The sequence below is a fragment of the Drosophila santomea genome, chromosome 2L (assembly GCF_016746245.2).
Source record: "Drosophila santomea strain STO CAGO 1482 chromosome 2L, Prin_Dsan_1.1, whole genome shotgun sequence".
Classification (NCBI taxonomy): domain Eukaryota; kingdom Metazoa; phylum Arthropoda; class Insecta; order Diptera; family Drosophilidae; genus Drosophila; species Drosophila santomea.
The window spans coordinates 18,541,126-18,561,475 of record NC_053016.2 but is presented as its reverse complement, the minus strand read 5'-3'; the positions used below and the strand labels follow the sequence as shown (position 1 = coordinate 18,561,475).

The 20,350-nt window shown below is 44.8% G+C and overlaps 2 protein-coding genes across 3 annotated transcripts in view; one reads left to right on the top strand and one right to left on the bottom strand.

Moving 5' to 3' along the window:
* Positions 1 to 12,553: 12,553 nt before the first annotated feature.
* Positions 12,554 to 17,321, bottom strand: LOC120455127 (sodium-dependent nutrient amino acid transporter 1). Of its 2 annotated transcripts, none has more exons than XM_039641033.1 (6): positions 17,194 to 17,321; positions 14,687 to 15,156; positions 14,064 to 14,295; positions 13,608 to 13,982; positions 12,904 to 13,547; positions 12,554 to 12,841 (listed from the first exon to the last, which is right to left on the bottom strand). In XM_039641033.1, the coding sequence occupies exons 2-6, from the start codon at positions 15,147 to 15,149 to the stop codon at positions 12,588 to 12,590; spliced, it is 1,968 nt and encodes a 655-aa protein (XP_039496967.1). In that variant the 5' UTR covers positions 15,150 to 15,156; positions 17,194 to 17,321; the 3' UTR covers positions 12,554 to 12,587. The 2 variants fall into 2 exon arrangements, with proteins under 2 accessions (XP_039496967.1, XP_039496958.1); XM_039641024.1 differs by having other exon boundaries at positions 16,975 to 17,210.
* Positions 17,237 to 20,350, top strand: part of LOC120455118 — a 29,620-nt gene continuing 26,506 nt past the window's right edge. Inside the window, exon 1 of the mRNA XM_039641013.2 lies at positions 17,237 to 17,369. The gene's annotated coding sequence lies outside the window, so the exon portion shown is untranslated. The remainder of the gene's footprint in view (positions 17,370 to 20,350) is intronic.

Below are 20,350 nucleotides of genomic sequence, written 5' to 3'. Positions count from 1 at the left end.
GATAAGTGCGCCTGCTGACTGCAGAGGCGAATGATAAATGCATTTCCATTTTCGATCCAAATCAAAGTGCAAGTGCAAGTGCGAGTGGGTGCAAGGCGCCAAATTCAAATTTATGCCGGCCACGGAAAGTCGCGCCAATTAGGTTGGCCAAGCGAGTTGATTTAAAGTCGAGCGATACGAGCGGCGCGATTAATTACAATAACTGTTTATCAACACGTATTAATCATGGCTTAACATGCTCCCAGCTCGTGTTGACCCAAGCAAAATGGCGTGCAGCGGAGTTCCGGTCATGTTGCAAGGTAGCTGCAAGGATCCTGGCCAGAAGGAGCCACCTTACCCTGTGGGCTTGCCTTAAATTTTTTCAGTTTAGTGGGCGGCCTAAAAGGAAGATGTTTGGAGAGCCTAATTTCGTTTTTAAATTATTATGACCTTATTTTTGGTATGCTATGCGTTTGTGAAACACTCACGTTTGATGCCGTTCTCATTGACCCCTTACTAATTCACGACCGCCTAAACAGATGCTTATCCGCTTTTTAAGTCCGTGACCAATTCCACTTATGAGCACATTTTACACGCAGCCCCACCATCCAAAACGCTGCCCGGCGGCGTTAATTTTATCTGGAAAGCTAAGTGTGCGCGTGTGTGGGCAATTAGGCGAGGAGTATTATCGGCAGTACCACTAAAGTGCGCAGAGGAGAAGTTTCAAGCGACAGCCACTGATTGTGACTGTTGCTGCCGGGGAAGTCCCTTTTCCTTCTACTCGCGCACTCCACTCGCACACTCACTCAGTCACACACGCACCCACACTCACACTGTGACAGACTGCGCGAACACCCTCGCATTTATCGCTGTGTAGCCATTAGATCCACGGGGAACCCAATCGACGTTGACGGCCGTCTTGCCAGCTGCATGCTAAATAAACCTCCTCGAACAACAACTAAACCAGCTCACGAGAATTGTGCAGGGAACTCGACTAGAGGATACTCAGCCGTATTCAGTCATGTAAATCGTATAAGACGTATCCCTAAGAAAATCAATAGGTAATTGCTACTGTAATAGTACTTCCATATCTAAAACACTGCTGAAAATGTAGATTTAACTTCTTACTTTCCGATTGTTAGGAATGACAGACTTTATCCCACTGCACTGAAATCGTATCACTTCTCAAACGAAATGCATATACCTTATATTATTATATTTAATTGAGTAGTGGAGTGTTAGCTTGGCTTAAATCGAAGCTATTCAGCAGCTGCAGCTGTCTGGGACCTTTTATTCAAATTGGTCCAACAACCAATAGTAAAAAGCCTTTAATGCATTTTCCGCGTATGCCCCAAAATACAGAGCATACCCAAATGACGGGCTAAAAAAGCGCAGCAGCGGCGAGCGACAGTTACAGGCAGAATGCGTTGTAATTGTCAGCTGAAAGGACATGCGAGGAGGGGGGTGTCCGAGAGGGGTGTGGCAACAATCCTGGCCGGAACAATTGGCTCGGTGCTCAATTTGAGCCAGTGGCGCGTGTCGCAGAAGACGCCAATAAAGCCGCACGTCAGTCCGAAGAATGGAGTCCGGAAAAAAGGAAGAAGTGGCAAGTTGCAACAGACGTGCCATGAAATCCAGGATGCAACGTCAAGGGGAACTGGGAGTCGAACTGTGAAGTCGGAAGGCATTCGAAGGGTGCAGCAGATTTGGGCATTTGATTTGTTTGAGGGGATTGTTAATTACAGGAGGACGATGGCCACAAATCTGTTCGATTGTAAGGATGAGGCCCGGCTGGTGAACGAGGTGATATACTCCTGCCGAATGTCTGATGTATGGCCATTGAGACAACTTTGATTGGCCTGCCGGTGATTTATGCCGGAGCTCATTAATTATGCCTGTTGGCCCGAGGTTGATTTAGTCACCTTGTCGTGGGCCTGCCAACGGCTTTCGGGGCAAAAAATCAAAAGCCAAATAGATACCAGCAGGGTCACCTGTCCGCCTAACGAGGTTCATAATTAGCAGCCCTTGAAATGCGATCTGTCCATCGGTGCCCAGTTAGATGGCCAACCTTTGGAGCGTGACACTCGACCAACCGGGGATGGGGATTTATGGTGGGAAATAATGGCCAAGGAGTCCCCGCCGCCGAGCCATGTAAATCGTCCTCCTCCATCAGGTGGGCGAATTCACGGAGTTACAAACTTAATCGAGCGCTGCAATTGCTGGCAATCGCCTCCTAACTCGTCTCAGCCAAATTCAATTATTTCCGTCGCCCACTTACAACGGCACTAGTAATGATATACATATAAACTGCTCCGGGAGGCGAGGGGAGGGGATCCGATCAAAGGACCGACTTGAAATTGCATTTAGGCAACCTGTGCCGCCAACTGTGCACGCATTTTATGCATTTTATTGGACCAAAGGCAAAGGTGAAAGCATAGAGCTTTGAGATTGGAGCTTGGAACTTGGAGCTCAGACATCCAAGGTGTTCAGTGCTTTGCATCTGCAAATATAGGTATTAGATTAATGTTAGAGCTGCGCCAGAGATTTCCAGCGAAATGAAATGGAATAATTGAGAGGTTGCAGTGCGGCTCGCAGCGCTATCGGCGTTTTGAAGCGTTTTTCTATTGCAACTAACTGGAAAAACAACCTCGCTGCTAGGGATACAAGTTTCCATCACTGGCAATATGATTTAAGTATGGGAAAGGTCTTCCTATTTCAGTAAGAATGATAAGTTCCAGCCACACATCTATTGTTAAATTATTAGTAAATTGTAGGATCTTTCAAAGCTTTCGAAGACACACAATTTGTGCTATAATATGGCCAGCATGCCAAAATTCTCGTTGTACTACAATGATTCCAATGTTCCAATGATTTCGTTGATTCGTGCATATGGAGCTCTATAAACGCTATGTTCTAAGTACACTTATAAAATAAAAAAACGCTATGTTCTAAGTACACTTATAAAATAAAAACCCCTGGCTGTAAGCACATTGTGGAAATCATGAATTAAATGTCTGCGCTCTTGGGGCTTTCGGAGTTTATAAGCACACGTGCCGTATGACAGTCCCACTCCGAAGTTCTGCTAGCCGTCCTTTGTCAACGACGTGTTTAGTTTTTTGCCCCGGTTGCCAAGATTGCCGTGGACACCGTTTGCCAGGCGGCTTAAGACGCCTGCGATTTGCCAGGAATGACAGACCGAGTGGAAGCAAGGACCTCCAGGCCAGACCTCCCACCTGGATCACTTGAAAGGGACGTAATGCATAATTGAAATCTCCGATTGCAACGTCAGTTCCACGCAAAGCTGCCCGCTTTTCGGGGCCATTGAAAAACTGCCACAATGTTTTTCAAACGACATCCACTGCAGGGCAGGCCGCATGCGCCGATTCGAGTGGAACGCATTGCGACTACTGTGTTCCTGTGTTCCTGTCTTGCTTCAAAAGCGAGGTGCTGGGCCAAGTGAAGCCTCAGTGCTACGTCGGCTGGCTAACCATACGCTTGGCTCCGCAACTGGAAGCTGGCAAAGGGCAAAGGGCAGGAGTGAATAGCGATAGGTTCGAATACCGATGCGAATTCTGAACTGGCGTAACGGTCTTTTGAATAATTGAAGCAGTGCGTGCCAAACTCGATACAAATTGATTGCTCATACGCCGCGTGGCCCGGCCCGGCACAAAGGAAAGGAAAATAGAAATTGTTGCATGCTCCCGGGCGCAATTGTTGATTGATATTTGCTGGTGCAGTGAGTGTGTGTGAGTGCGATTTGTGTGCGATTCGAATTCAAATGCTTTTTGATTAAAGCTCGCGCGTGAATAGTTTTCCATGCAATCTGAAAAATCTCTTGTGCCGCCCAAGTTCGCTAATTGCTCAATGGCGATAGCTTTGTTCTGGCTCTTCAATTTGCAGGGTAAGTTGTTGCCATATAAGCTATATAAACGGCATGCAGCTGAACAGATTCCCTGTTCTGTTTGTGGTGTTAACAAATAGGCGTTGCTCCCCAAAATTCAGCAAACATAACGAAGAGTCAAGGACGCTTTCAAACCTTTCTCACACGGCATAATGCTCCTAGCTGCTGACTTTTTAGGGACCATTTTCATTGCCAGGCAACTGGCCAGCTGCTATTTTTCAGCGCCTTCTCAGGCTTTCTGCGAAATCACTTAGCAATTTGTGGCCCCATTCGAGAATCCTTTTCAGCGACGCTTTCCTTTCTGCGGCTGTCATTGTGCAGTCTGTTTAATTTCACAATTCATTTCATGTCAATCGAATTGTCTAAGGATGTCGGCCAGATTCTCCTCCTCCGGCGCTAGTGTCGCTATCTCGCAACCGCAAAAAGGAGATAAGAAGGCGGCAAGTTGGCTGTCACGATGCTTGAGTTTGATGTATTAACGGATCCGGACTTCAGGCTTGGCTTCCAACTGGAAACGGACCATAAAATGCGAACGGCTCGCATTAAATTCGCCCATTCTGCGTCTGGTTTAGCTGGCGATAAACCTAATAGTAAACATTCCCCTTTGTTGACTCTATCTATTGGATTATGTTGTCTCCGACACAAAGCTTAAGATCCTGTGGTTTGGGCCACGACATAGTTAGAGCTCTGTTATCCTGCCGGAGGACCTGCACCTCTGTCGGTACTTTGCGAAATGGAATGCTTTTCCAAGTCCGTCGGGTGTTGAGTACACTTTTAAATCATTTTTAAATCGTATAAAGGCACGCACATCTTTAATAGTAAGTCGCCCAAAAAGTATGTAGTATGCCATGCAAAAACCAAGTCATCAATATATTTTATCCGATTTCGGTATAATCGCTTTAGTCATCAAAGTAAAGCATTGCCTTAATTTAAGACAAATTTACTTGTGAGTTTTGAGCTAATAATGGTATTAAGTATCTTAATATTTAACTTAAATGTCAATATACAATATGAGCTTAAAATGTACCCATTTAAACATAGGTATGAGCGTTAAGGTCTTAAAATCATAGCCGAAATATGTACAGAGTAACTTTAAACATGCGTATATGTCTAAATTTGCCCAAAAATAGATTATAAATAAATGTCCTTTTATTGTGAAAAAGCACTCTCGCAGTGCCATTTACGTGGCCGAAACAATTTGGTTGACAGGCCCGACAGGCCAACAGGCAAGCAGGCGAGTCGTGGCAAATCGTGGCAAATGGAGCGGACACCAGGGCGTATGCTTAATCGTTTTCACACGGCCCAAACGACGGCGGCTGCAGCTGTGTGATGGCCCGGACAAATGGAATATTCATATCTGGTGATAAACATACATCTAAACATAATCCATTGTGAAGTACTGGGAGTGCTTCAAACAAGTTGCTTACCTAACAAAAAGCGCCAAGGATGGAGGATAACTGCTCGCGTCCTGATTTCTGCCTTAGGAAGTTCGCGGCGCAACGCCTACAGTTTTTGTGGCGGCTTTCGGCCGGCTTTACTTCTGCTGACTGCTATTTTATGGTGGCCATTAAAGGAAATTGAATATAATTTTGTTTGCTAAGCTCTTCCATAAACTCCCAAGGGCCAAGTGGCTTGAGCTCTTGGTGTTGCCGTGTGATTCCCACTTCCCACCACCCACCACCCTCAGTTTTTCATATTTTATCTGGTTCAGGGGGCAGAAAAGGTCAGTGGTCCCATGGAAGATTGGCCGTGGATTTCGCGTGCAGCTCGGATTCTGGCCACTGGCCACTGGCCAGTTGAATGGTGGAATGTGATTGGGAAATTGCACAAGAAGTGGCAGATTTCGCAGCTTAAATTCGAGCCTACCCTTTGACCTCCGAGATGACGAATGAAGCACCCATTTGTGTGCCCTGTGCTTTGGCTGCTCAAATATCTTGGCATCCTGACAGCCAGTCCATTCTGATTTGTTTGCTGGCCCGGATCCAGTCAATATTGTGGTCATTTGGACAGACTGGGCCGCAGCCACAGCTCTTAACTTTTAGCATCTTAGACCACCTGCTTACCGATTTCATTATTTATTGAAGTTCGTAAAGCAAAACCTGCATATTGGCACTCTGCTCCGCTTTTCGGGAGTGGGAACTCGCCAATAATAAATTGTTTCTGCGGTTGCTCCGCCCACTTTGCCCACTTTGCCCACTTCGCCCATTTCACCCATTTCCCCCTTTGTGTGGCCTTCACTTTGCCTGTTTGCTTTGGCTAAGTCCTCAGCTTGCTGTTTGTTCTTGCTGTTTGGTTATCTTGGGGCTTTTCCCATGGATTTGCAATCGGACGGAAAACATTGTTTTCATTTAATTTAAATGTTTTCGTATCATTGCCGCGAAACCCTTCGAAAATCATTTGTAACGTTATTTTGTCGGGCATTTGCTTCTGACTATTTTTTGTATGGATGGATTTAAATGATGAATGACAATGCCAAAGGGCCCTTAACGAGAAATCAATGTGTTTAGCTTTAGAAAGAACTACAAATATTTTGCACATTTTTGTTTGATTGATCTTTTTGTTTACTGCAGATATTCCAACATAAAGTCAATGGAAATGTTAGTTCTTAAAGCACAGTACTTACTGACGCATATATACATAGCTTAAAGATTTAGGAATTCAACTCCGTTTTGAGTTTAATAAGAAACCACCGAAGTGGTTATCGCCTCCTTTTCGGTGTAGTCGAGTTGTCTTTTGTGGTTTGTGTTAAGTAAATGATTTGCCTGATTCACCATTCACCAGGTGACAGCACATAAATTCAAGGAGCCTCTATTCATCTGGCCGTGACACCATCATCAATCAATTTCACAGATAATTCACCAGAACATCATTGTAATTCGATGCAAAAAGCCATTTCCTTGCTGTTGTCATTGCTTAAATAAATAAATTCCTGGGCGAGAGTCGAAAAAACATCTCACATAATTAAGACAAACCCCGGCTTAAATTGACATTTCCCCGAGAGCAAGCTGGCAAAAAAGCCGAAAAATAAAATGCGAAAACATTTCATTTCAGTCCTTCCACGCCAGATGATAAATTGAGTGATGACGCAAAAAGGGTCCCTGCTGAAAGCGGGCGACTCGCACCTGATCTCGATTGTCGACCAGCTCCCCAAAGCGGAGCCATTGTAATTTTGATGGGAGCGTAAACCACGCAAGGTCAGCAGGACATTGCGCATACGACGTGGTGAGCGGGCTGCGGTTAAATCTAATAAACATTTCCGGCCCTCTGCACGCATGAATGTTAATGTTTATGTGGATGAGAGTATGGATGCTCCCCAACTTCTCGACTCGAGACGGCAGTTTTCAGCCAGGGCTTAATGTACTAGAAATGATGGCCCAGAGCTCGGGAGGCGCTTAAAACCAAGACATAGTTACTGGTTACGGGTAACTGACATCTTCCTCGGGCAGTGCCAAGACTCGCTGGCAACTTTATTTGCTGAGAGATAAATCCACTTGACTGGGAAGTTTGCCCATTTAGATGGAAAGATTTGATGCACGCGTCAAAGTTTTAATAGTGGACCATTTGAAAGGGTTTCTCAACTGCCGGCAGACATTTTCCGAATTTCCCTGCGATTAAATTAGCCCAAGCTTAAGTTCGGTGAAATCGCGGGCAGTAATTTGATTTCCGACTCCTAATTAACGAGCGTAGCTTAAAGTTACCGCTGTTGAATCGGCTGTTGAGTGCTGTGCCAACTACACGTGTTAAACAAGTCCATGAAGTTCGTCACAAAGTTTGGTGCCTTTCTTTTTTTCCTGCCAGCTGCCATCTGTGGCTTTCCCATTTTCCTGCGGACCAGCCGCTGACGTTGTCGTTGCGATGACGACATCCGGCGACATTTCTTTTCACTGCTCCAGACCGCTCTTCAGTCCGCCATCCCAGGCTTTTCATCCTTCGTCCTTGCCTGTCGCATCTGATTCCTGAATGTGGGCGTGGGCACTGTGGGTGCAGGGTGCAGGTCATTAAAAGCAAATACCTTCTGCGAAAACATGCCGTTCTCCCTGAAACAGTTTGTATGATTGCGGCGGAAATCGGATTTAACCGGAGGGGTTGAAGAGATCTGGTTTATAATCGGGTAAAACGATGATGATAAAATATTTAACAGATTCAAATATAAGACTTTATTGCTCTATTATATTTAATCTTTCAAGTGTTTTTACCCGGAGACTACGTCTTAAGCGGACGATATTGCTGCACCTAATTTATTGTATCTGTTTTCCTCGGCGATGAAGACATTCGTCTGAGCAAAGGTATTTCTCTTAATTGCGCCAAAGGTGGTTGCCATGGCCACGGAGCACTCCCAGTGCCGAAACTCCGTAAATGACTTGGCAATTTAATGGGCTGTCCATGTAACTGGAACCGAAATGCCCGAGCAGCCGTAGTTTGTGTCCCGTGGCGTGCCAGTTGGTGGTACATTTTGACCCATGGTGCAGGCTGGGATGACAGTCAGCCATTGTGATGTCGGTTTTTGCACTGGCAGAACCCCTCTTTCCATACCCATACCCAGTCACATTCCCATTCCCTATCCCATCGCCATCGCCATCGCCATTCCCGTTCCCGTTCCCGGCTGGTGGCCTAATGTCTGTTTGGTTTCTTGGCACGACATGCCTGGCGTCTTGTGATGAAAAACTTATCATAAAACTTTGGCAAAACTGCAAAGTTGTCAAGGTTTTTGTCATTCGCCTGTCTCTCTATTCTCTGCGCTGTTTTTGAGCTTGTGGCTTGCTGAAATAATTATAAATAACTTAAAAGCAGCAAAGCAGCAAAGCAGCAGAGCAGCAAAAACCGACAGCCCATAAACAAATCCCATCCAGAGAGTGGTTGTGCCCCACAATGTATGCTACGCTCAAGCACGCGATATTACGATTTTAGCATTTAATTCTTACGCTTTAATTGGCCCTATAAGCAGCAACTAAAATCGAAGCCACTCCACGTCAAATGGCCAATCGATGGCTCAAGAGCGGCCACTCAAGCGAACAATAAAAATGCTCGAGCCAGGACATGAAAGTATCCGTGCACAGACATATGTATATGTATATACATTGCCTGCCCAATGATTTGTTTGTCTGCTCCTGCTCCTGCCATTGACAGACTGTCATAAATATGATACACACAATATGGCAAGCCAAAAACTACAGATTCGTATACATACTCGTACACATGCACTTGCCAATAGGCAGATACGATGGTGTGCGGTGGTGGTTCTAGTTGACATCCAGACTTCGAATCGTCGACCATCGACATAACAAACCGTTCAGGTATCCGAGTTCCACCGCCGTGTCCTTCGCCTAGGCAACGTTTGATGGAACGCCTGTCTACGGAGTGTACGGACTTTTTCCGTATCCGTATCCGTATCCGTCCGTAACTTTGCCGCTCCACTCGAGCGCAAAAAGTGGCTGCAAGTTGTCGCCAAAAAATTAATTAATTTGATTTTATTGAATATAGAGCGTCTGCTTCTCAACGATTTTTAATGAAGTACAGTTCATTTTTGCGCCATTTCGTAACTGATCAAAAACTGCTTGGTATTGCTGAAGCCAAAGTAAAACGACATCGATTTAATGCCCTTTTCGGCAAGAAAAGTTCTTCGGACATATTAATAATATTTATACTAGTTATGTTTACTAGTTACTCGCAGAAATCAGCCTATGGCACCAAACTTTAGACTAATACTTTTTCAGAAACCTAATTATTTGTATTTAATATACATAGTATAGAGAGTATAACAACCAGTTTCATTTTCAACTCCATTTTCGTAATTTTTTGCGTTTCAATTAATAAAACAAAACTACATAACCAATTTAATTGAGCGGCAATTAGTTTGCAACACTTTTCAGAGAGACACAAGTTAAATTGCTTAGAAAATTGGTTTGATGCAGATTTGTTATTAACATTTTTTGTAGCTAATATTCTACAATAAAGCAAGCGTTTTGTATAAGTGCTTAAAACAATAAAAAGAACTTGACCAATTTAAATGGAAATTTGTGCAATTGCTTAGCGATTAGGGCCAACCGAATCTCTCTGGAAGCATTTGGACCAGCATTTTTATGTTGAGCACAATTTCAAGACATTTGTGGCTTATAAAGCTCGGCTGTAAATTTTTACAACATTGAGACAAGAATGCACCCCGTGGCGAAAACTTCGGCGGAAGGAACCCAAAGGTGCAAAACAAATCCAGCTAAATGGCACTCAAACCAAATCACTGGCAATCTGTTTGGGCTGCCAAAGAATGTAGTCTAATTTATTTAAATAATTTAAATAATTCAGCATTTGGGCCCGGCAAAATAAACAAAGAGAAATAATAGCAGCTGTGTCTAGTCAAGTCATTGCCTCAAGATAAAAGAGGGTCGCGGGGTCGGCAGACAAAGCGTTCTTGGCCAACAAAAGGCCAAAAGTTAATGTGCGCCTAAGTAGCAGTCTCCCCGCTGTTGGCCCATTAAATCGTAGCCATTGCGGCCCTTCCTCCTGGAAGCGTTCCGCATCCGACAAGTGGCAACTGGCAACTGGCGTCCTCCGGCGAAGGAGGATCCTATCAGTGGCCAAAACGGGCCAGGAGGCCCGGAATCCGAGCCTTTGTCTGCGGCCAGTGCGTTGATTACTTTGGGGAAATGTGCGTGAAAGGTAAACGCCGTGTACCTGGGCTGTCATTTTCTGTTTGCCGTGTGCCGCTCAACTTCGGCTGGCTGATTTATTTGCCCACCTTTTGGGTTTCCGCCGGCATTGTTGTGATTTCGCCCATATTCGTGCAATGAACTGCTTGGCTATGATTTTGCGTTGCCATAATGTGGCCATAAATCATCGCATCCCTGCAATAACAAACGTAAATTATAATAAAGCCAAATATTTGCTTTCAATCCGGCTTTGGCAGGGGTTCTATCCACCAGCTTAGCCTTAAATGCTCAACTGACGCTTCGTGGGTTTTAAATAACTTTAACTAGCTCATTCATAATGTATCCTCCTTAAAACGCTGCTAGCCAGGAGATATCTCAGACTTTAATTGCTAATGGAGATTGGCGTGCCTTTCATATATATTTAAAACCAAGTGATTGCGTTCGAAAAATCCGGCAGTGGATTGTAAATTATTTTAAAATTATTTCAATGTAGTATTCAATAGGATGCCTTCCTGGGATCGTGAGGAATTTTATTTATGCACATGTTATTTATATGCTCGTCCCACATAAATCAATGCTTTTATTGGTTGCTGTCTCAACAGCAATATTTTAAAAAGCAATTCACAGTTCTTTTTGTGCAAAATCAGTGGCTCGCTTATACACAAATTAATTCCGCTTACACTCAATAATGGTCGCTGTGGCATTCGGACGATGGAGCGCCAGCATTCTGGTTATATAAATTTCCATTACGCATACGAACCGTTGACGCGGCCATAATGTCTCGTTATGTTTGACTTGTCCTGGAAAACAATGAAATTAAGTTGGATGGACAGACCCTCGGCCAACCAACCACTTGAGCGAAAAGCACAAAGCCGAGTGTGCCAGTTTGCCATTAAAAACGCATTAACATGACACAATGGCTTGACAAATAACTCGAAATGCATTGGCTTTCCGCTCGGGCGTTGCGCATACGCCGTGTGTTCGTGACAGCGTAAGTGAGAGGCTCTTTATGCCGCTTAAATGCGTTTTATCAGTGCAATTACGCACACCCAGCTGCCGACAGGACAAAGCACCCACTGTCCAGACCAGCAGACATCTTCATTAAGGAGCCAGCCGTAGGTGTTCTGCGGATATTCATCTACTATATACATATACTACGATCCACTGCTTAATTTATTGCTCCTGTATAGTACGAACGGCTTTCAAATACTTCGCTCTGCTTGTCATTTGACAACATTCCTGCTCATCCGCACAACAGGCGGCCAGGGTATCCCCTTGTTTGTCTTCTACAAATTACTTTAATACTTTGCGCCCCATGTTACGCGGAAGTTGCTCAGTGCCTCCGAGCACACACATTTCGAGGAACTTTTTCTTTCAATCATAAAATCAGAACTTTCCACCCTTTATGGCATAATCAGTGCGAGTATGCCAACACACACGAGGGTTGCGAAAGGGGGCTGAATTGGGTGGAGCCAGCTCCATTGCCTCCAGCTGCAATTGTCTTGTCTTTTATAGTTCCGCCAGTTGCCGGCACTCACTAGAGATGCCAGGACGACACAAAACAGAAAAAGGTACTCTTGAAATACAGGAAGCTCGGTGGAAAGTTTACAATTTGGCATAAAATCGATAGTGGGGAAATTACGATTTTCTCTCCATAATTCGAATGGATTTTGAGAGGTTGAAGCTTTTAAGGAATTAATCTCTGATATCTGAGACTTGTTCCACAACTAATAAGACATAATAAAATATTTTGTAGAAATTACACACCAACAATATGTTTCGGGACATTTTGTTTACTCCTTTCGCTTTAGTTTCCTCACTTGCGACCGTTCTTTTGAGCCACGTCATATCTGAGGATATGGCGCATGTAGGTCTTATGATCGCCCCAGGGCAACTCCAACTGCCATTTAATTTGCCACTTAAGCCCGGGGCAGGGACTGATTTTTATTATAAAAGGGTTCTGCTGTAGTCGAAGCATACACAGCATCCGGAGATCCCGTGACCTCGTAAAGCGACGGAGTCGGCGGCATTAAATGGTATATAGTTTTATTGCTAATTCAATGCTAACCGAAGATATTGTCATAGATTTTGTGCCAGATACTGCTGCGCCGGAAAAGGGCGTTGGCGTTGCCCTCCTGGACGAACAGTTGGTACCGCTTGAGGGTCTCCGGGTCGCTGGGTCCCCAGTTGGGCAGTGGCTCAAAGGCTTTGCGGATGCGGGCCCAGAGACCCAAGTGCGAGGGCTGCTTCCGCACGGCGGGAATGGCCCAGAAGAGCACCTGACCCACGCCGAAGGCACTGAGGCACCACCCGAAGACTGAAAGAGTAACGACCTTATTAGCCAGGTTATCCAGTGGCGGGGTTAATCTCCCTGCTTACCGTAAGCACCCGATTGGTAGGTGTAATTCTTGTACTTGAGGGGCTCGTACAGCACCAAGGTGTAGATGAGAATGGTGAGCATTAGCAGAGGAGTGACGACCGCCCAGCAGATGCGGTAGTACAGCGAGGTCTTGATGCCAATCATGAACTCCACGTCCCGGCAGAGTCGCTTCACCCCGTAGATCCAGGCAATGGTCACCAGCTCGAAGATGGCCAGCACCAGGGCCACAAAAGTGACTCCAAAGTAGTCGACCAGGTTGAGCAAGAACTGGCCGCCCGGTGTGACGTACATTAGGCCCAGAAAGTACCCTACAAAGGCTATACCAACCACCACAGTCCAGTTCTTCAGGTGTCCGAACTGATCCTTGATCACGGTGGACAGGCAGGAGGCCATGCCCACGTTGCTTCCGATGCCCAGGACGAAGAGCATGAGGAAGAACAGCACGGAGAACAGCTGCGGCAGCCACTTAAACTTGGCAATGGCGTCTGGGTAGGATATGAAAGCCAGGCCCGGACCTCCGTTGACCACACTAGCGATGTCGGTGGTGTTGTTCTCGTACGCCAGGTTGCCCAGAATCCCAAAGATAATCACACCGGACAGGAGGGAGGTGAAGGTGTCCAGCGTGGTCACGATATTGGCATCCCTGCGGAGCAGGAACTCTGGTAAAGAACTCCGGACCGGACATCTGGACATCTCCACTCACCTGTAAATGTTGTGGCCGAAGCGGTTGTACGAGGCGTACATGATGATGTTCCCGAAGCAGATGGCCAGTGAGAAGAACACCTGGGTGACGGCGGCGTACCAGACCTGCGGTTCCAGGAGCTTGTGCCACTGGGGCCGCAGGAAGTACAGGACGCCGTCGAAGGCGCCCGGCAAGCTGAGTGCCCTCACCAGGAGTATCAGCATCACCACGTAGGGGAAGAGAGCCAGGAAGTAGGAGGCCTTACCCGAGCTCTTCACGCCTTTGAACATAATCCCTGCGATGATGATCCAGGCCACTGCCAGTGCCAGCGCCAGGCTCCAGCTGGGATATCCGATGCCATCATCGATGCTCGCCTTCTCGCGCAGAATGATGTTCCTGTGGGATAATGAATGAATGAGTGCCGCAATGCCGCAATGCCGCATCCTGCCATCTGTCATCTGCCGGCTGCTCACTCACGTGAAATAGAACTCCGCCGAGGTGGTCCGCACTCCCGACCCGGCCAAGCTGGTGGCTCTGCTGGCCTCCTGCGGCCCCGAGTCCAGGCACTCTGCGCCCCACTCCTCGCGGCAGTAGCTCCACGGCAAGGTCGGGAAGAAGGAGTTCACGAAGTAGCGCAGGGTGAGCGCCATTAATGTGGCGTAGTAGGTGGTAACGATGCCTGTGGCCAGGACCTGTCCATATCCAATGCCTGGGTTGGGGGAGATATTGATTGATTTTTGATCGCGAATATTTAAGAATCTTGAATGGAAGTAAATGAAGCTGGAGCAGTAACTGAATACATTTGCGTTTTGTTTTGTTGGTATCAAAGTTCCTCCTTTTGAAAGTAAATGGTTATTATGTATATGGTGATTATAACTACATTTTTCGAATGTTACGTAAGCAATGCATTACTATAAGATAACATTAATTACATTTTCATCTTTATCTATACCGTGGTTAAAATAACTAGTTGAAAAAACTAGTTAAGCCCAACAACGAAATCTGTTTAAATAGGCCCAAACTTGTTTTACGATGTCAGTTATGCATCATTAGTATCCGATTAATGAGTGATTTAGTTACCGCAAACTAAGCCAACTCACCTCTCATGATGGGTGAAAAGTCGTAGACCTTCACACTGCCGCGGCTCGAGAACTGGCCGAGCAGCATTTCCAAGTAGTACACGGGCTTGCCCACCAGAATCAGGACGATCAGGTAGGGTATCACGAAGGCACCTCCTCCGTTTTCCAGCGCTGTGAAGGGGAACCTCCACACATTGCCCAGACCCACGCTCAGTGCGATGCAGGACATGAGGAACTCGATGTCGTTGCTCCAACTTTCGCGCTTCTTGCCCTGCTGGCCAGCTTCCACTTCGGGCGGGCTGTCGCCAGGTCCTGGTGCTGGAGCTGGGCCTGATCCTTCAGAGACCGGCTTCTTGCCATTGGATGACTCATTCGGCTTGTATGCCCCTGGTATGGAGATGGTTGAGGCATTCAGGGAACCCACATACGCCTGGTTCATGTACCCGTTGTCATTGTTGTTATTGTTATTGATTTTGGTTTCCATGTTGCAGCTGCAAATCAATCAGAAATGTGGTTACACTAACCTTCAACTTAGGCCGCCCCAACTTAAGGCTACCAATTACGGCCATAGACGGACAGCAATCACGATCGCTTACCGGCTCAGTGGGACAAAGACAACAACAACGAAAACGAGAAAGACAAAGACAAAGACAGAGTCGGAGTCGGAGACAAGATGGCAAGTCACTGACCCACTGACTTAGACGATTACACATTACATAACAATGGAGAGGTGGCGCTGCAGTCGACGCCTTGATGCAGCCAAATCTGCATCGAACTGCAGCAGGGCAAAACGCTGGCAATTTGGCAGCCAAGCCTCAGGGCAAAACCAGTTTCCAGTTTCAGGGAAAGGTCTCCAAGCGTTTGGCTTTTTGCCATTTGGGCTCCATTCATAACACCATAACACCTTTGGGCTTCTCGTTTGCTCATTTGTTTCCGATGCGGGACAGCCACTTTCCCGGAATATCGGATTTCAGATTGATTTATTGCCGCATATGGAGGCATTTCTCAGGTTGAGTGGCTTAAGTTTTGCCAAACTTTCATACAAATAAAGCTTGATGAAATCAGAACGGCTTAGTAAGGCACTCAGTCACTGTTTTTAGATGTGCACTTTTGAAAGTGAAATATTTAACAAGGCACTTGTGCTATCCTCTTCCTGATTAAAAACCAGTTGACAATAAAGACATTGGCCTTGTTATCGCAGAAACCAGTTAACAAGCATTTACAGACAGTTTTTAGGTGCGATTGAAGTGGATATTCATGACTCACAGGAACAATTATGCGAGAAGCTAAGCACTTTTGGAGAGACTGCTGAATCAGATAAGATCTCGGGAATTCCAGACAGTCGAAATTATAATTAGGAACCAAAATAGCTAGGGTATTGCCTCATCGACTCTTGAGTTGAGTTGGGCCCCCTGCTTGTTTACCTTTTGGATGACTCTAGATTGTGCCTTGCCATTTTGAGTGTTGCGCATGCGCAGCTGCGTCGCCGATTGTTCTCGTGGCAACAATGGAAAGTAAATGTGCACGAGCAACTTGCAACAGGGCATTACAAAAAAGTCACAACTGACGTGCAGGCTGCAATTACCCGCTAACTTGGCCCAAACAAACCAAACAAAACAAAGCGCGAAGAACGCGCCACAAAACTCGATAGCAAGTTCCCCGGTTTTTTTTTTGTGGGAGGTCTTCGTTGCTTTGGTGTTTTGGTGGTGCGATAAAGCCCAATAGCGCCACACGTTCTAAATGGGTTTTTATTATTTTATATTGGCAAGAGTCAATTATTTAATTGCACCCGAGGCGCTTTTGTGGCGCTGACAGCTCTTTGTCTAAACACTTTGACTGCTGCGATCGGACTGCAATTTATTGCATAAAAAACTGTGACTGGGTGATACGAATTTCAACTGTAATGAAGTTATGCCGCTCGGATGCTCTCTGGCAAAAGTATCTTTTCCTCTCAACACCTCACTTATCTGCCAAACAGGCATCGTATAGTTTGAAGACATGCAATTAGAATCTTTAGGGTGTCAATAAAGATACAACGCAAGTAAGGGCTTCGCGACGAAGCGAAAAGCACGGGGATTGGAGAAACCTTCACCTACACATCACTTTTTTAGCCATTGAAAATGTTTTGGGTGAGTTCAGCATAGGTATACGTCACCGTATTTATGGATACTTCTTGTTTCCCTAGATCACATTATGTTGTTTGTACTTCAACCACGCGACTTTTACGATAGACTCATTTGGGGTATTTATCTTTGGGATTCCTTGACTCAACACCAAAAAAAGTAGGTTTTGCCAACTTGTTTTATTACTTTTGCTACACTTTCTGCCGGTGTTATCTTTTGTTCAGAACTGGGTTCTCAGATGATCTAGAAACTGTAGCATTTTCGGCCTTATTTTCCCTTGAAAAATCACTGTCGCGGCCAAAAACTTAATTTCATTTATTCAAACTTGATTTTCCATCTATTTTGCAGTCACTCTGCGCTGCTGAATAATTGACTTCCACTTAAGTAACCAAGCGAACTGCTCACCGCGAACGTCAAAACCCAACTGAGCAGCTCTTTTTGCCCAGCGGCGCTTCAGGCGTTCGTATTCGGAATAAAAACAAACAAAGAAATAACTCGAAAACGCCGAGAAATACAAAAAAACTAAAAACAAGTTAGGCGGTGTTTTGGGGAGCTGTCCGTTATACTTGACATAAGCCAAGGTAAGTGAAATTATGAAAATGAAGCTATTATGGGTCCGCCTGCGCGTAGCACTTCTGAACCCAGTGTTTTTTCTGTGCAAACGTGCTTTGCAGTGTTTTCTGCGAAGAGTCGGTGACATAATCCATAATGTTTTAGCTAGATTGTAAATATTTAGTTACCAAAGTAATTATTTTAGCATGTTTAACTCTTGTTTATTGTGCTACCTGCTTTTATTATCTTTTATTACATGTCTTCCAATAGTTAGCTAAGCATTTGTGCACATCGTTTTTACACCCGTTTCTCGTAGAGTAAAGGGCATTTTATTTCAAGAGTATTGACAAGGTAGAAGAAGCGTTTCCGACCATATAAAGCATATCTATGTATATACGTGATCAGAGACATAGACGTGTGCAAGTTTGTTTCCAAATGTTTCCAACCAAAAATTTATTTTCGTTTTATTATTTGGTTGCCTTTTTCTATCAGTATTCTAAAAACATTATGACCACGCCCCTTATTATGCCCACAATCCGCCCAAAAACTGTCACGCCCACACTTTTGAACACTTATTTTTCCCCCGTCTTCTACCGACATTCCAGATGTCGAAATGTTGAAATTTTTCGTTCGCTGAGTAAGGGGTATCTGATATTCGGGGAACTCGACTATAGCGTTCTCTCTTGTTTATAATTTTATTCAGATGAAAATTTTTTTAGTGAATTATAATTGCTGTCAACGAACTGTCTCCTTAAATTGCCTTGGTACCATTACATATGTAAGTGTAGTTAAGTTATTTTATATCTTTGCATTAATTATCTAAATTTTCTGGATTTTTAGTTTATCATTATCGGTTTTATGAGTTATAATTACAAGTATGTATGTGCCAGTGTGTGTGATTACAAGACTCAAACTGATATTAGATATTCGATAGACTGCTTGCAATTAAAGGTATATGCATTTGTTGTCCGTTTGGTGCCTTACCAAGAATAATTTCGTTCCTCGATAACATCGAATTTGATGGTTTGGAATGGCCAATGGTCTCTACGCTTTAGTACCAGGGATCTTAAAGTGGCATACGGACCTGCTGATGTGGCTAGTTAAACTCAGCTAATGATCTTGGTCAATTATATACACCCTTTATATACGGGTTCAGAAAAACTCCCACGAGTATTGGTATATAGGATTGTAACTAGCGGTCGAACTTCCATAGCAATAACTATTCTTATCATGACTATATCTGGATATTTGTGCCCGTGTTCTTGGCCGTTACTACTTTAGATTAAGATGTAATCACTGTGTGGAAGACCGAATTCTATTTTTAGCTCAAGGTCAACGGCACATGTGTTATCATACTTTTATAGATAGAATACCGAATAATAACAATTTTATTGCCGATAAATAAATGCAACGAAAACCACAAATCTATGTTTCACATTGAAAACGTTCATCAAAAAAACACCCCCACTCCAGCTAGAAGGAGTTACCCTAGACCAGCCGCTGCAAGCAATATATCTAGGAATAACACTGGATAAACGCCTCACCTTTGGGCCGCACCTCAAAAATGCAGTAAAGAAATGTGGTCGCAGATCACAACAACTGAGATGGCTCATGAACAGAAGGAACACCCTCTCGCTGAGATGCAAAAGAGCTGTGTATGCGCACTGTATCGTACCGATCTGGTTATACGGGATCCAGATTTGGGGAATCGCAGCCAAATCAAATTATAAACGAATCCAAGTGATGCAAAATAGAGCACTACGACAAATAACCAACTGCCCCTGGTACGTACGGAACTCCACACTTCATAAGGACATCAATCTCTACACAGTTGAGGAACAAATTGGGAGACACACAAGTCGATACAGTGACAGACTACTGAGTCACAGCAGCCTTCTTGCAAGACGTCTTATCCCCGCTCGACCTCTGAGACGACTCAAAAGGCAAGGCTTTGCCAAGACATTTGGACAGCAGTAAAAACTGCTATGTATATTTGCTCATGCTTCACTAATTTGTATATAGTGTTTGGTTACCCCTAGAATATTGCTCCCCTGTGATGTTAAGATAGAATATTATGATGTACGGATTCTTCACTTAATAAATAAATTTATAAAAAAACAAAAAATTGCCGATTCCGACCTTTCCAAGAATCGATATTTCCCAAAGAAGTGGTCAATACGAGGGTCGTTTGATAAGTCCGTGACTTTTTGTATTTGCCGCGCACCTGCTCTAAATACAACACTGCTCCTGTCAGCAGTTATCGATTAACAGCTGACTGTAAAATTTTGCGTTTTTTGGTTTGCGTTTTATAGGCATTGAAAGCAGACGATCTCGTGAATTTTAACGAAAATGGAAAAAAGTGAATTTCGTGTGCTAATTAAGCATTATTTTTTGCGTAAAAAATCCATCACCGAAACCAAGGAAAGACTTGATAAATATTATGGGGACTCTGCACCATCAATTTCAATGGTTAAGAAATGGTTTACTGAGTTCCGTTGTGGTCGTACCAGTACAAGTGATGCCGAACGTTCAGGTCGCCCAAAAGAGGTCGTCATGCCAGAAATCGTCGACAAAATCCATGGAATGATATTGGATGATCGGAGAATGAAAGTGCGTGAGGTAGCTGAGGCTGTAGGCATCTCAACTGAACGGGTACATCACATTTTACATGAATATTTGGACATGAAAAAGCTTTCCGCGCGATGGGTGCCGCGATTGCTCACACACGACCATAAGCGCAACCGTGTGACCATTTCAAAGGAGTGTTTGGCGATGTTCAACCGCAATCCAAACGAATTTTTGCGCCGTTTCGTTACCGTAGACGAAACATGGATCCACCACACCACACCAGAGACCAAAGAACAATCAAGACAGTGGGTTTCTCCGGGTGAACGTGCACCAAAGAAGGCCAAGGTGGGTCTGTCGGCCAACAAGGTCATGGCCACAGTTTTTTGGGATGCACAAGGTATCATTCACATCGATTACCTTGAAAAGGGTAAAACGATCACCG

Coding starts and splice junctions, on each gene's coding strand:
- LOC120455127 (XM_039641033.1), bottom strand. CDS start 15,149: ATGGAAACCAAAATCAATAACAATAACAACAATGACAACGGGTACATG. Junction 14,296..14,686: donor CTTTTCACCCATCATGAGAG/GTGAGTTGGCTT, acceptor CCCCCAACCCAG/GCATTGGATATGGACAGGTC. Junction 13,548..13,607: donor TTCGGCCACAACATTTACAG/GTGAGTGGAGAT, acceptor CCTGCTCCGCAG/GGATGCCAATATCGTGACCA.